The sequence below is a fragment of the Panthera onca genome, chromosome D3 (genome assembly GCF_046562875.1).
Source record: "Panthera onca isolate mPanOnc1 chromosome D3, mPanOnc1 haplotype 2, whole genome shotgun sequence".
Lineage (NCBI taxonomy): Eukaryota > Metazoa > Chordata > Mammalia > Carnivora > Felidae > Panthera > Panthera onca.
Genome location: NC_138350.1, coordinates 32,130,921 through 32,144,830, shown reverse-complemented (window position 1 = coordinate 32,144,830; position 13,910 = coordinate 32,130,921). Strand labels below are relative to the sequence as shown.

At 45.0% G+C, this 13,910-nt stretch overlaps 1 protein-coding gene across 5 annotated transcripts in view; it reads left to right on the top strand.

Moving 5' to 3' along the window:
• Window positions 1-13,910, top strand: part of GNAL (G protein subunit alpha L) — a 152,179-nt gene that overhangs the window by 35,960 nt on the left and 102,309 nt on the right. Inside the window, exons 1-5 of one of the 5 annotated variants that reach the window (XM_060613215.3) lie at window positions 7,766-7,920; window positions 8,523-8,766; window positions 9,029-9,101; window positions 9,797-9,851; window positions 9,955-10,074. In XM_060613215.3, the coding sequence (XP_060469198.1) occupies window positions 8,625-8,766; window positions 9,029-9,101; window positions 9,797-9,851; window positions 9,955-10,074 (390 nt within the window). In that variant the 5' untranslated portion in view covers window positions 7,766-7,920; window positions 8,523-8,624. Of the gene's footprint in view, window positions 1-7,765; window positions 7,921-8,519; window positions 8,767-9,028; window positions 9,102-9,796; window positions 9,852-9,954; window positions 10,075-13,910 lie in introns of those variants that run through there. The other 4 variants (XM_060613216.3, XM_060613217.3, XM_060613218.3 and 1 more) reach the window with 4 other exon arrangements.

Sequence of the window (13,910 nt, the reverse complement as noted above, 5' to 3'; positions counted from 1 at the left end):
TTTTTATTGTGTCAAAATACACATAACATAAAATTTACCCTCTTAACCATTTTTAAGTGTATGATTCCGTGGCATTAACTGCATTCATCCCATTGTTGGGCAGCCACTGCTTCCATCCATCCGCAGAATGTTTTCCTCTTCCCAAACAGAAATGTTCATTGCCCTTTAAGCAATAATTCCCCATTCCCTGCCCTCAGCCCCTGGCAACCACCATTATACTTTCTGTCTCCATGAATCGGACCAACTCTAGGTCCCTGAAGTAAGTGGGATCACACAGTAAATGTCCTTTAGTGACTGTTTTTATTTTTTCACTTGGCATAATTTCTTCAAGGTTCACCCATGTTGCAACACCCTTCAGAGTGTCCTTCCTTCCTTTTTTTTTTTTTATTTGAGAAAGATCGCGCACACGAACAGGGGAGAGGGGCAGAGGGAGAGAGAGAAAATCTTAAGCAGGCTCTACACTCAGCACAGAGCCCAATGCAAGGCTCAATACCATGACCCTGGGATCATGACCTGAGCCAAAATCAAGAGTCAGACATTCAAAAGACCGAGCCACCCAGGGGTCCCCAGAATGTCCTTCCTCTTTGAAGCAGAATACTATTTTATCCTATGTGTAGACCACATTTTGTCTATCCATCCACCACTTGTGCTTTTTTTTTTTTTTTTTCTGATTCCAACATGTTGCCTTTATGTCCCCAGCCAGCGGCTAGTACTTTGCTCAGCTGAGTGTAGGTAGACCCTCACCCAATCTTTGTTGACTGTACTATATGCCATTGCTCGTGTGTCTGCCTAGTAGAAAAAATCAGGAGCTCATCGAGGACAACGTGTTGCTTCATGTAGAGGAATTAAGTGGATATGTACTTGTTAAATTAATGTTGAATCATAATAATTACTACATTTATTAAGAGCTTGCTCCTTGCCAGCCACTATGATAAGATGAACCGATTCATAACATTCTTGCCGTAACTCTATGAGGTGAGTGCCATTGTCCTCACCCATTTATGGAGAAAGAAACAGAACCACACAGCAGAAAATGGATTTGAGACCAGCCATTCTTGCTCAGCAACCCATGCTCTTAACCTCTGAGCTATACAAGCCAAGGGAGAGCTTTTATCTTAGGAAAATTGCCATGCCAAGAGTATGTATTTTCCTGGGCTCATTGGGTTCACCCCACCTTAGAGACACGGTGCACCGTGCGTCCCTCTGCGTCCTGTGCAATACCTATTCCCTCCCCTTTGCTTTTACTTAAGCAGCTCTTCCTCACCTGTAGTGTGCTCCTACTCCCTACCCTGTCCAACCTGGGGCCCCTCCTCCTTGGTGAAGCTTTTGCCAATTCCATGAACCCTCCCACCCCTTTCAGCCCTGGGCTCATGCATGTTGTCACACATTGATCTCTGAATGATGGCAGTGTGCTAGTTTGATTTCCCCAGCTGCTCGAGAAGGTGAGAAAATGGCTTCAGTGGTACATCTCCACAGATGATGGCCTGTAGGAAGAGATAAACATGTGTTCAATGACATGAATCTATATTGCGTAGATACAAAATTGGATTCTCTTAATGACCTTGCCTTATAGCATATTGTTACTGGATTTGCTTAAATTAGGAGGACAATTGTGAGGCAGGCAGGCATCGCTGAAGTCCAACCCTATGAATAGGCGTGCAAAAACCAGGATTCATGTCACCAAGCCTCCTGAAGCTCTGGCATCCCATAAGGGCACCTCACTGACACCAAGAGAACGTTTGTAAGCATTTAAAACGTGCATCACATTGTCTCTTTTTGCTCCCAATCAGGGGAAGAATGTGATGCACTTTACAAAAAACTAAACTGGACGAGAGCTCTTAATCACCGGGCGCATTCTTCTAACCCCAGAGATTGCATGAGATTGAATCTTTAAAAAAAGTGTTGGTGGATATAGTTAGCTGAGGACTAGAAAACTCATGGTATCTAGAACTAAATGCTAAAACTATTTTTGTCATAAAATGTTCCTTAGATTTAAGCATTATTCAAGAAACTGACTCCTAACTATAGAGAACAAACTGATGGTTACTAGAAGGAGGTGGGGGGCGGGGGGGAGATGGGTGAAACAGGTGACTGGGATTAAGGAGTGCACTTGTTGGGTTGAGCACACGGTGTGGTATGGAAGTGTTGCATCACTATGTTGTACACCTGAAACTAGTATAACTCTGTATGTGACCTAAGTGGAATTAAAATAAAAACTCTAAAAAAAATGAAAAAGAAAACATGTAAAATTGATTCACATATGGTAGATTTGTTTGTTTGCAAGCTCTACATCTTACATCTGATGGTTGTTAATTAGTAAAGAAAGAAAGATCTTTAAAACTGTAGACTATCTTTGCAATTTTACATCACTATCAAAATCTATCAATTAAGCAACCTGTGTCTGAAAATCTGCTGTAGTCCCATACTTTGTTAGGCCATCTAAGGTTGAAGATCAGGATAAAATAGCTAGGGATGCTAATCTTTACTGGTGGAAGGCTAATTTTCACTCCGTCCTTCTTGAGCCCCTTATTTGATTTCTGTTTGGGAAATGTCTACTAAATGCAACTTTGATGCATGTGGTTTCTCTTGCGATCAATATACGCTGAGGGTCCACAAGCTGTCCTTCTGATGTCTCTGCCCCATAACCTGACCCTGCTTGGTAGCTTTCACAGATGTTTTGAACTGCAACACTGTAATAGTTTCACGCTGTTTGCAGATTTCCCATTCTGCTTTATGGAGTCTTTGTTGTTGTTTTCTTTAAGGTATTCAGTAGTCTCACTTCTATTTTTATACTGTAATTAAACTCCCGCCTGTCACACTGAGTTGTGTATTCCAATGAGGATATTTCAGTCCTAGGTTTTTGGACACAGGGCAGGGTGAAAGTCAGTTAAGATACCTTTCCTACAGATTCGTTGCTGCTTTAGCTTTTAAAGCTGTCAGCTAAACAGACTGCATCACTACCCTTTATGCATGGCCCTTCCCAAATGCTACTTAATATTACTTTGGCTGGAGGAGCAAGGGCGAAAAAAGACAAATTATTTCAATGAATTCTCAAGTATTTGATTGCAGAGTATTATGTACAGAAAGGGTAAACTGAATGTGTCCCTGCTTTTCCATAAAAATGTACAACTTTTTAACCACAGTATTTTTAAGTGTATGGTAATTAGGTCATGCAGTGAGCTCTGTTCTAAGGGAAAATAATCTACACGGGTTATTTGCACCAATGCACTAAGAAAGAAAAGAGATAAAACAACCGCAAGCTGTCTACAGTGGCACGGCTGTGTGCACACCATCCGCTCAGCCGGTGGCCATGCTGGCACCACCCCCTTCCCCCACCCCACCCCCGGCCCTGGGCTTAGCAAAACTGGCTGCAGCTTTTAGTTTCTTGGAACACTGCCCTTGCATGGAATTAGTAACTACGCACCTTTCCTAAACTGTTTTGTTCCTTTTCTTCTAAAACTTTTGATACATCTGTTCTAAAATTCTTACTGCAGTTTTAACCTTCAGGAAGTTGGAAAGCATAAAATGCCACCCCAAGACCAGTTACTACATTTTTCAAATAATCATCTAGGCTTGTCATAAACTGAAACCGTTTCCTTGAATGTTCCAGCCGGTTGTTCATTACACTTCTACCGGCACCTCCTTAAGGGAGAAGCAAATGGTGTCGGTCCTGCTGCCACGATCTTGAGTTCAGCTAACCAGAGAACAGGTGCAGTTTCTTTTTTGTTTTCATCACGTGCCAGCTTAAATCAGAGGGTCGGAGGCAAAACCAAATTTTAAAGTCACTATTCAAAATTCACAAAACTAAGTGTAAAAGAAATTTAAATAATTAAACTTCCAAATGCACTCAGACTTGAGATACCCTGTCTTAAATATCAACAAGAGTGAGGAAAACACCACTTTGTTTGACCTTTGTCCTTCTGCCTCAAACTCTGTGCCTTCTCAGTTCTCCTTGGTGAGCCCAGGGCCTTTCCCAGCCTCGGAGGCAGGCGCAGGAGCTTCCCTGCCCCGCTGCCACCCCCTCCTCTCAGGGCAAGCAGCTGCAGGGCAGCCCTTAGTCTCTGCAGGTGGGCGTGCGTGCTTCTTGGTGAGGGCGATGCTGCTGCATAGCCGTTGCCTGGCAACAGATGCTCGCGCTGCCTGCGCTCCAGGTTACCCTGGGTGCTCCCCAAAAGCTCCTCTCCTGCTGCCGCAACAGAGCCAGCTGGGATTTGGGATTCTGATCCCATGGTTTAAAACACAAATGAGGATTCGCTTCCCAGACCAGACTAGAAAAAGGCCAGATGATTGGATTTAAAAAAAAACAAAAAAAAGTGTCTTGAACTCCTACCGGATAACAGACTAGGTAAAACTGGCTTTGTTGCATCACTGTATACGGACGTTGACTTTCTATTTTCGAATGTTTAGCAGTGGACTGTGGGCACACTGTACCTCGTACAGTGCAGATATCGCAGCCAGGACACAAAGGTTTATATCTCAGATACACCTCTTCCTTGCCCTTCTAAGCTTCTGGAAGTAATCTTGGCAATAGTTCCTTACTGCAAATGTTACACAAATTACTCCATGGGAAGGATTAGCACAGTGCCAGAAATCAGTGGACAACTAGTAGAAGCTATTTTACACGGATTATTATTATTTTTTATTACTATTATTATTATTATATTGATATATTAACTTCTTGGGTGTATTATGGCATATTTTTCATCATACCTGTTCACATAAGTCTTTCTGAATTCCAAATATAAGAATTTATTGTTAACCCTGTTTAATGATAAACTCAGGCATATTAAAATGTTTAAGAGCTTATTTGAGCAAAACTTGATTCAAATCAGGCAACACCCCATCTAGCTGATGGAAAGTAGCTCCGAGGAGCAGTACAAAATAAAGACTTCCATATCCAGCCAGGAGCGGAAACAAGGCAATTACACTAGGTTAAAAAGTGGGTTGGTTATTGCAAGGTTCCTTGCCGTTAGGGGATGACAGAAGTGTATGAGGCAGATTATCTAACTAGTGCTGATCTGGCGGTTTCAGATTGACAGGTTTAAGATTTCATTTCTGGGAAAGTCAAAACTAATTGATTCTCAGTTTGGTGATGCGGGGCTTAGCATAAGCGACTCCATTTTGGACCTGTTGTCTTGTCTTGTAACAGCCCTAATTCTTAGATCTGAACAAGTGGAAACTTTTTGCTGTGTTTTTAGGGTCACCGAATTATCAGGCTGCCTTCAAAGTGTGGTTTGGGGGTTCTAACTTAATTCTCCCTTTATAAGTTTCCATGGGATTTGTTTTGAAACTTTTTCTTCCAAGTAACAGTTTCTAAAAATCTTGGCATTACAAAAGTTGGCAAATCCTTATAAACATCCCACTACACTAAGCAATTTTTACTTACCTTTTCTCGCCTCCCGACTTCCCCAGTAGCCACAGTACATGCCAGCTTGCTGTTGCCACGTGTGAACAGTTGTGTTAACTCGAGGTGTGAGGCCTGGCAACAGTGATAAATAGTCCCCTTACACAACACGAGAACTTTCAACCTAGCTCAGAGTATAGTATGGCACTGGAGGTTTGCTTTTGTCGAAAAGAATAATTTCGACATGATACTAACCTGGACAAGTACTCTCTGAACTTAAAACCTGATCACAAAATTCCTTTCATGAGACCCCAGACTTTGAGCAGAGTTATCTCTGGCTTTCATGAATTCATTCATCCATTCCATGAAGGTTCCTGGGGCAGGCAGCTCCTGTAGGCCGGGCCCTGGACTGGATGCAGGTGCTGCATGTGTAAAGGACAGACTCAGACCTGGCCCTTGTAGAGTCACCCATCTAGTGAACTGTGGGGAAAGCTGCAAATAAACCATTACAATGCAAGGAGCTGGTGAGACGATGCAGCACAGGGAAGGGGGCCTAACCTGAATGTGGAGGGAGTGGTGAGGCTGGAAGGATAATTAGGAGGTGGCCAAGTGAAGAAGGTATTCCAGGTATTCCAGAAAGAACCAGCATGTGGACCCAGGGATAAGCTAGGGTGTTCAGGAAGTACAAGTAGTTGGAAGGAGAGGCAGGGCAGTGCTGGGAAGGGGAGAGACTTGAGAGAGCTGTGGCCACAGAGTTTACATCAACCCAGCCTTGAAGGATCATGGTCAAGCCCTCATAGGCGACGGGAACATGGCAGATCTGTATTGTCACTGCAGCAACATGGTACCAGCACTGGAGTGAGTGAGCAGGAGCCATTGCTGAAGTCCAGGTTAGATTCGTGATCTAAGACCATGGCAACGGAAGATAGGGTGGAAAAGACAGGACAGATATTTAGGAAACAGACTCTTTGGGACACAATAAATACTCGGGTTTGCAAGAAGGAAAAGGAGTCAGGAACGGCTCCCATGTTCTGGTTTGGAAAATCAGGGGCCCTTATCACAGAGAGAGAGAACAGAGAGGAACAAGTGGGGGGGTGTGGGGGTAGGCTTAGGGGAGGAGCTCAGCCCTTGGCAGGTAGAAGTGAGGATCCCTGTGAGGCATAGAAATGGAGGTGTGCTTGGGGACGGCGTTGGACAAGCGGGTGAGCCAGGATGCAGATGTGATGTGGGCATAGAGCCGTGTGCACAGACTGTTGAGGATACAGTCAGCCCTTCCAGGAATGTGTGCAAGGGGAGAAAGAGTGCTGGGGTCTCAGGCACCTCCACCAGGCAGAGGGTGAACAGGACATCAAAACCACAGGACAAGACAGTCTCAAGGAGGGTCAGTGCCAGCTCCCTGGAGAGGTCAAAGAAAGTAAAGACCTAAGTTCATGAATGAAGTTCAGTGCCTGGGAGGCCATTGAAGACCCTAATGAGAATATTTTCAATATTCTGAAATATACTGAATATCTTCAGTAGGGAGGTGGGCCAAAGCCAGGCTGCCAGGAGCTGAGAGGTGTGAACAGGAGGTAAAGAAAGTCAGGCCAGAGTCAGATGCCCTTCCTAACTCTAGGCTGCCATGTGCAGGAGGGAAAATGGTGATACTAACAAGGAGCCTGAGATGTAAGGAGGTGCTGTTGGTTTTGAATAAGGCAGAGGTGAATACGTTTGTCCACTTGAGGTAACAAGCCAGCAGAAAAGGGGAGGCTGAGGAGAGAGGGGAGAGCCAGAGGAGAAGAGACAAGCGGACAAGTGAAGCCGGCTGTGCCCCTGGGTGCAGGCTGCAGAGGGGAGGGGGCAGCAGAGCAAGGAAAACACCCCACACCCACCCACCCCCGCCGTGGTGTTTGCTCTCTGTAAAGAAGATCAGGCCTTGGTGAGAAAGGGAGAAATGTAGGCTGGGAGGGAAGAAACTGGGGCACAGAAGACAGGTGAACAAGGCCATGTAAAAGAATCTGTGTGCCGGCCTCACCGAGCCCTAACAGCGCTGCACAAGGAAGTGATCTCGGACCTGGACTTCTGCTAGGTCGCCTCTTTTGCCATCTTTCCCTCAAATCCAAAAAGTCGACTGCAAGACTGCGGACGGACCGTCTCTGGGAATTCGCACTCAGCACAGCGAATGAGAGCACAGTCCGGTCTCCTGCCTTCATCAGTTCCACCGCTAAGATGCCAAGTTCAAGGCCATTGAGTCTCCTAGGGAAGTAGTAGAGCTGTTCAGAGAACTGCGAAGGAGAAACGGGGGCTGGAGATAAAGACAAGAGGCTAAGGGAGGCGGCAGCGTGGGTGCGCTGGAATAGTCTAGAAAATGAACGAACAAAGGCGGTGTGACTGGTGAGCCTCTTACAGATCCTCCTCCCTGATAGAATATGCATGATCCTGCGCGAGTCCTCGCCCGCCTTGGAGCAAGGAGGCGTCCGAGACATCGGCGGGGAGAGCACGCCCAGACCCATTCTCCCAGGCTCCGAGTGCGAGAGGGCCACGCGGGCGCGGTGCGGACCCCGCGCGGGTGAGCGTCCCGCGGGGCCGGGCTCCTAGAGGTCAGCTCCCGACCCCTCCAGCTCCGTTAGCGCTAGCGCCCCTGCCAGATCCTCGCCAGCAGGCCCAGCTCCCCTTCCCGGCCGGGCGGAGGCGCGGGGGTCGCTCGGAACCGGGAGGGGGCGCGCGTCCGACGGCGGAGGCAGCGCGGAGCGCGAGCCGGCCGCCTGGTGTCCACGATCGCCCTTCGGGGACCCGGCGACGAGTTCCGTCCCTCCGCGCCGCGGTCGGCCAGCAGCCCGCGGGGCCCGGGCATCTTCACGGTCCCGTTGGGCGCTTCCCCGCCGCGCAGGCGGGAGCGGGGCTGAGCGGGGCTCAGCTCGGCGGGCGGCGCGGGCGCGGAGACGCGGGGCGAGCGGAGGGCGCAGCGCCATCCCGGCTGGCTCCGGCAGAGCTCGGCGCTCTCGGCCCCCGTCTCCTTTCATGCCATGCTGTTTGTCCAGCAGAAAATACTAAGCCTTTACCTTTAAAAAGTATTTATTTGGCTCCGCGAGTCGTCCTCGCATCCTTTTGAGTTAGGAGTTTGCGGTGGGCAGAGGGAGGGGAGACGGAACGCTTGTTCTGATCGAAAAACACCGAGAGACCAGAGCATCTCTTTCAGCAGCGAGGAGGAGAAGCCGTCGCAGGATCTACACACATCTACAACTCTCTATTGCTTTTTGTGCACATTCCTAACTCTGCCCGACGTCCATCCAAGGGGGCAGGCATGGGGTGTTTGGGCAACAGCAAGACCGCAGAAGACCAGGGCGTCGATGAAAAAGAACGACGCGAGGCCAACAAGAAGATCGAGAAGCAGCTGCAGAAGGAGCGTCTGGCTTACAAAGCGACTCACCGCTTGCTGCTACTGGGTAAGGGCGGTGGGCGCTTGGCGGCCCCGGCCCGAGCGGAGCGCACAGCCCAGAGCGCAGCGAGCCAGCGCGGGGGCCGGGCGGGCAGGGCCGGGAGGGGGCCGCGCGCACCGCCGGCGACCGGGGAACCGCTCCTCCAGCCACGAGCTGGCGCGTGCTGGAAAATACCCACGCTGGGTAGGGTAATTGCTGTCTGGGTTGGCGGCAGCGATGGCAACGGTGTTGGGCTACAGATCACAGCAATCTTTTTGTTTGTTTGCAGGCGCTGGTGAGTCGGGGAAAAGCACTATCGTCAAACAAATGAGGATCCTGCATGTCAATGGATTTAATCCTGAGTAAGGAACGATCAGTTTTGCTTTTGCCTTTGCCTCCAAACTGCATGCGAACTTTTTCACTTCTCTCTAGCTTCCCCCAAAGTGCTTTCTTTAAACAGTTAATTTGATCATCGAGCAGACTTTTGAGAGGGAGGAAAAGAGAAGCCTGTTGTTGAATTTGTAATATTTAGCCGAATCCTTTTGGTGGTGTCTAGATCAAAAAATAAAATAACTTGCTTAACAAAATATGACTTATTAGATGTTCTTGAGGTGTTGGTCTGTGATATTAGTTTTGCTCTGAGTACACTTAACCAATATGTCACTAAATATTTTTGTCTATATCCTTTGCTTCTATTTCAATTCCTAACTATCACATATGGTAATTCAAATAAAATGTATTTACAAGTGTAGCTGTATAGCTTTTATATGCAGTATTCATAACCACTTTGCTAGGCTATGTGTAGCCTGCGTAGTTGTATACAACTATATATGGTCTGTAACGCATGCATTCAAGTTTGCTTAGAGTACAGATTAGAAAAAAAGCATGTTTTCCTTTACCAGTTAAAAACTTTGCACCTTTTGTCTTGGGGGTTGACATTGACCCCCAGGAAAACCAGTCTAGCCCCATGCTGCAGCTGGAAGTTTAAAACCCCACATCAACTGATTCAAGTGAGTGCTAAAAGTGAACTAAATTAATAACAATTCTCTTCATATAGGGAAAAGAAACAGAAAATCCTGGACATCCGGAAAAATGTTAAAGACGCTATTGTGGTAAGGGCTTTTTAAAAAATGTTTGTGTGGTATATTTTAGTTGTCATACACGGAGCCTCAATGTTCTATTTATCCATATGCTTTTTTCTTCATTCCATTTTAGACAATTGTTTCTGCTATGAGTACTATCATACCTCCAGTTCCACTGGCCAACCCAGAAAACCAGTTTCGATCAGACTATATCAAGAGTATAGCTCCTATCACTGACTTTGAATATTCCCAGGTAAGTAAATCCTTCTTGAAATATTTTAAATGGTTCAAGAGAGACCCATTTTCAATGAGATTGCTTGAGAATCAATGCTAATATTATTATATTCTTGACATTCTTTAAAATCTAGCTCTCTGCCTAGAGAAAGGCTTTCCTTCATGACAAAATATTAACCTTTGTTAAAAATATTAAAGACGATGGGGTTGTAAGAAACGCTTTTATGAATGTATTCGTGAGGTCGGTAATCAGGAAAGTGGCATACCTTTAGGAAAATATTGGTAGTACTTTTTCCTATATGTATTTCTAAATTGATAACTCAGCAGTTTCCCAGATAACCAAAGAATAAAATTTACGTAAGCAGAAAGAAATACTTCTGGTAAGTGATTGCTTCCATGGGAATAGTAGAACAGAATTCAGGTCACTCTTACGATGCGCATCCTGTAGCTCAAATGAGAAGAGAATGCATGCTGTAAATAACACGGATCCCTTCTGAGTGTTTATTCTATGATGGAAAAATGTAGTTTGCTTCACATCTGCAGTATTTACGGGCACTTTCCTAACCAGTGGGATGGCAGTACGGCTCATGTGAAAGGGTGAAATAAATTGCAATTTTCTTTTCTTTGGTGTATATGCATATTTTCAAAATATTGTTATGTGGTAATTGGATTAAGCATGTGTCAAAGGAAAATATATTTGTTAGATTTCTCAGAAACTCATCTTTCTTATAGCTGTGCCAAAAGAACATATTTGTGCCTGCACCTCTGTGTGTGCGCGTGCGTGAGTGTGTGTGTATGTGTGTACGTTCCCAACAGTAACAGAATTTCAAAGTTTTCATCACCCGGTGTAGGGTTCTTGAGACATTTTTCTTTCTCAGAGTCCTCTCTTCAAAGGGAAGGTGATGCAAAAAGCAGTGTGTACAACAAACAGTGTGTAAAATGCTCTGACTGAAGTCTGGGCCAGTGTGTACCTTCTAGCCCCTACCCTGTCTCTTCAACGGGAGCATCCTGTCCTATAGGCTTTGCAGCAAGATGGCAGATAAGGATTACCCTTTTTTAAAGCTTTTGTTTGCATCCTTTCATTTGATTTTTGCTTCTGATAAGCATTCCAGTGTAACCAGTCAGAGCTCTAGAATTTCTAAAAGGGAGGGTTAGAAGGGGCAAACTGGCTAGAAAAGGGGGCTAGGGTGTCTGGCACAGCAGGAACACTTTTTTACTGAACTGTGTCTTTTTTATTTTTTTAATTATTTTTAACGTTTATTTATTTTTGAGAGAGAGACAGAGAGAGACAGAGCATGAGTGGAGAAGGGGCAGAGAGAGAGAAGGAGACACAGAATCCGAAGCAGGCTCCAGGCTCTGAGCTGTCAGCACAGAGCACGATGCGGGGCTTGAACTTATGAACCATGAGATCGTGACCTGAGCCGAAGTGGGACATTTAACCGACTGAGCCACCCAGGTGCTCCCTGAGCTGTGTCTTTAACTGGATGGCTTAGAGGGGGTAAAGGAGATGATGAGGGAGGAGCGTAGGGGGTAGGACCAAAGCAGTGATTCAGCCAGCTAGAGCTATAGGGTGTCCCCTAGTACTCTGTGACACTGTATGTATCGAAGAGGTCCCCCAAAACTACAAGGTCCTAGCTCAAATCACAGATGGTGTTCCCATGCAACTTCAGATTTACACATTCATAGACATGTACTTGAATTCTCAAGTCTGTCTGGGCATGTTTGCTTGAAAGTAAGTAATCATAAAATATCTCCTATATCATTCTGACTTAGGAAAAAAAGTGATTCTTATCATGTAATGAGGAATTAGAATTAAGGTGTGTTAGTCACATGTTTTTCTTCTTCACATGATAGGCTCACACCTGATAAGGGATTTCATATTCAATGCCAAGTTCAGAAACAGTAACTCCTGAGGGGATTACTAAGGAATCCAAAGCACCTAACCTGTGAAAGTGTTTTTGAGCTCTATCGTGAATATTTTTAATAAAAAGAGAAAACTGAAGGACCCATTTCCTTTGAAAACATGTATTTTCACATAGGTGTGTTAAGGCTACTTAAAAATAAGTATCAGAAACCATAATTCATTACAAATAAAATAAAAGAGAATTAGGACCCAACAGTTCTGGGTTGACTGGGATGAATGCAATTATGCTCTTTCAGAGATAATCCTTTTTTTCTCTTTCAGTAGGTTTTAAACCTGACATTTTTTTGTCTTATGTGCCTATGGCGTGTCAAATGTGATTATGTTTCTAATAGTCTACATTTATATAAAGAAGGAAATTAATACCTAAACATATAACGTTCCTTCTGAAGATTCCATTTTTATTTTAATGTCCACACATTTTTCAGTAACATGTATTCTATCATGCTCTGAAATAGTCATCACTTATATTACTAACTTGAATAGTTCTTGGATTCACATTTTGATGATCCTCACCGAGAAAGATACTAAGATATTGGAGAAAATTAACTTTTATTTAAAGAAACTATATATTATTGTAAAAGCCATAAAAGTAGAGCTAAATCAAGTATCTTAATAGTAAATACAGCACAAATTCATTAAATCTAGGACTTTTTGAGATTGGATCCTTCAGAAAGTCTTTCGGTGTCACAAGTGAGGTCTTAGGCTCATTTTCTTGTAGATAGAAAAGGATTTTATCATAAAAAGTTAATTTCAGAGTTCTTTAATTTAAGAAGGAAAAATCAGAATATACATTTAAAATTATACGAGATTGCCCATTATCGTGAAAAGTTTAGCCTTATCTTGAGGTGTCTTAAGGATTTTCTCTAAGAATATTACACTTAAGTTTACCTTTTGGCTTTTTGCTGTTCATATTGCCTTCCATTTGGATGGCAGCTGAATTACTTGAAACCTAAGTTTTAATAGAGAATGCCGAGGTGGACAGGGGATAGCATCTCTCCAGCTAACAGTTGTTCTGGAGAGGTGGGGGGTAAGGGAGAATGTTCAGGGCCAGACCTCCCAGATCTGTACTGATCTGAAGGGCCTTTGGAGAGGAGTTACATGCTCTGGTTGTGATTTATCAGGACCACTCTGGCTGTAGGGGGAGAATGGGTAGTAGGAAGCCAAGACTGCAGAGGGGCAACTTCAGGAAGCTATTGAAGCAATTCAGATGGGAGATAACGGAGCAGCCTGGCGTGGGATGGTATTCATTGATAGGTGCCTAGTTCGTTCTTTTCTCATGCATACATCCAAAACTTGTCTTTCTGTGGACTGGGGTCCGTCCAGGAACCCCTGCACTAGTTAGGACCATGCCTTTGCCTCCAGCTCATCTACGCATGAGGTGATTGAAAACTGTCTCAGCTGATGACTGTGACACATTCCCCCTTCACCTCCCAAAAAACTCTTAGCACAATACCAAACCTAAATCAATTAATTAAATTGAATTAGTAATTTGCGTGGTTCCTTTCTTCTTAAAATGTGGGGATTTTATTAGTTCTTTTAAAATTGTGGCTTGCTAGGTTTTTTTTTTCTAAGGGGAAGCTGATAAATAAGGCTCAAGGAGAAATGTGAAAGCAGTCTGATGTGTTGATCGGTACTCTGTCATTACTAGCTGCTATTTCCTAAGTGACCGTCTTATCAGAATTATAGGTCAGCATAAGCCCGGAGAGCAGGAACTATTCTGTCCTCCCCTCCCAGGTAAAAGTACACCAGGAATTTGGTTGAAGAATAGGCTGGCTCCCTGCAGAGCAGAGGGGTAGGGCCCGGGGAGCTGCCCACCTTGGGTCTTAGATCCACCACTCTCAAAAGACGTGACCCCTGGCAAGTGACCTGCCCCTCAGTGAGAACAGATGTGGGAGCCAGGCTTCCTGGAGCGGCTGTTAGGAGGGTGCACG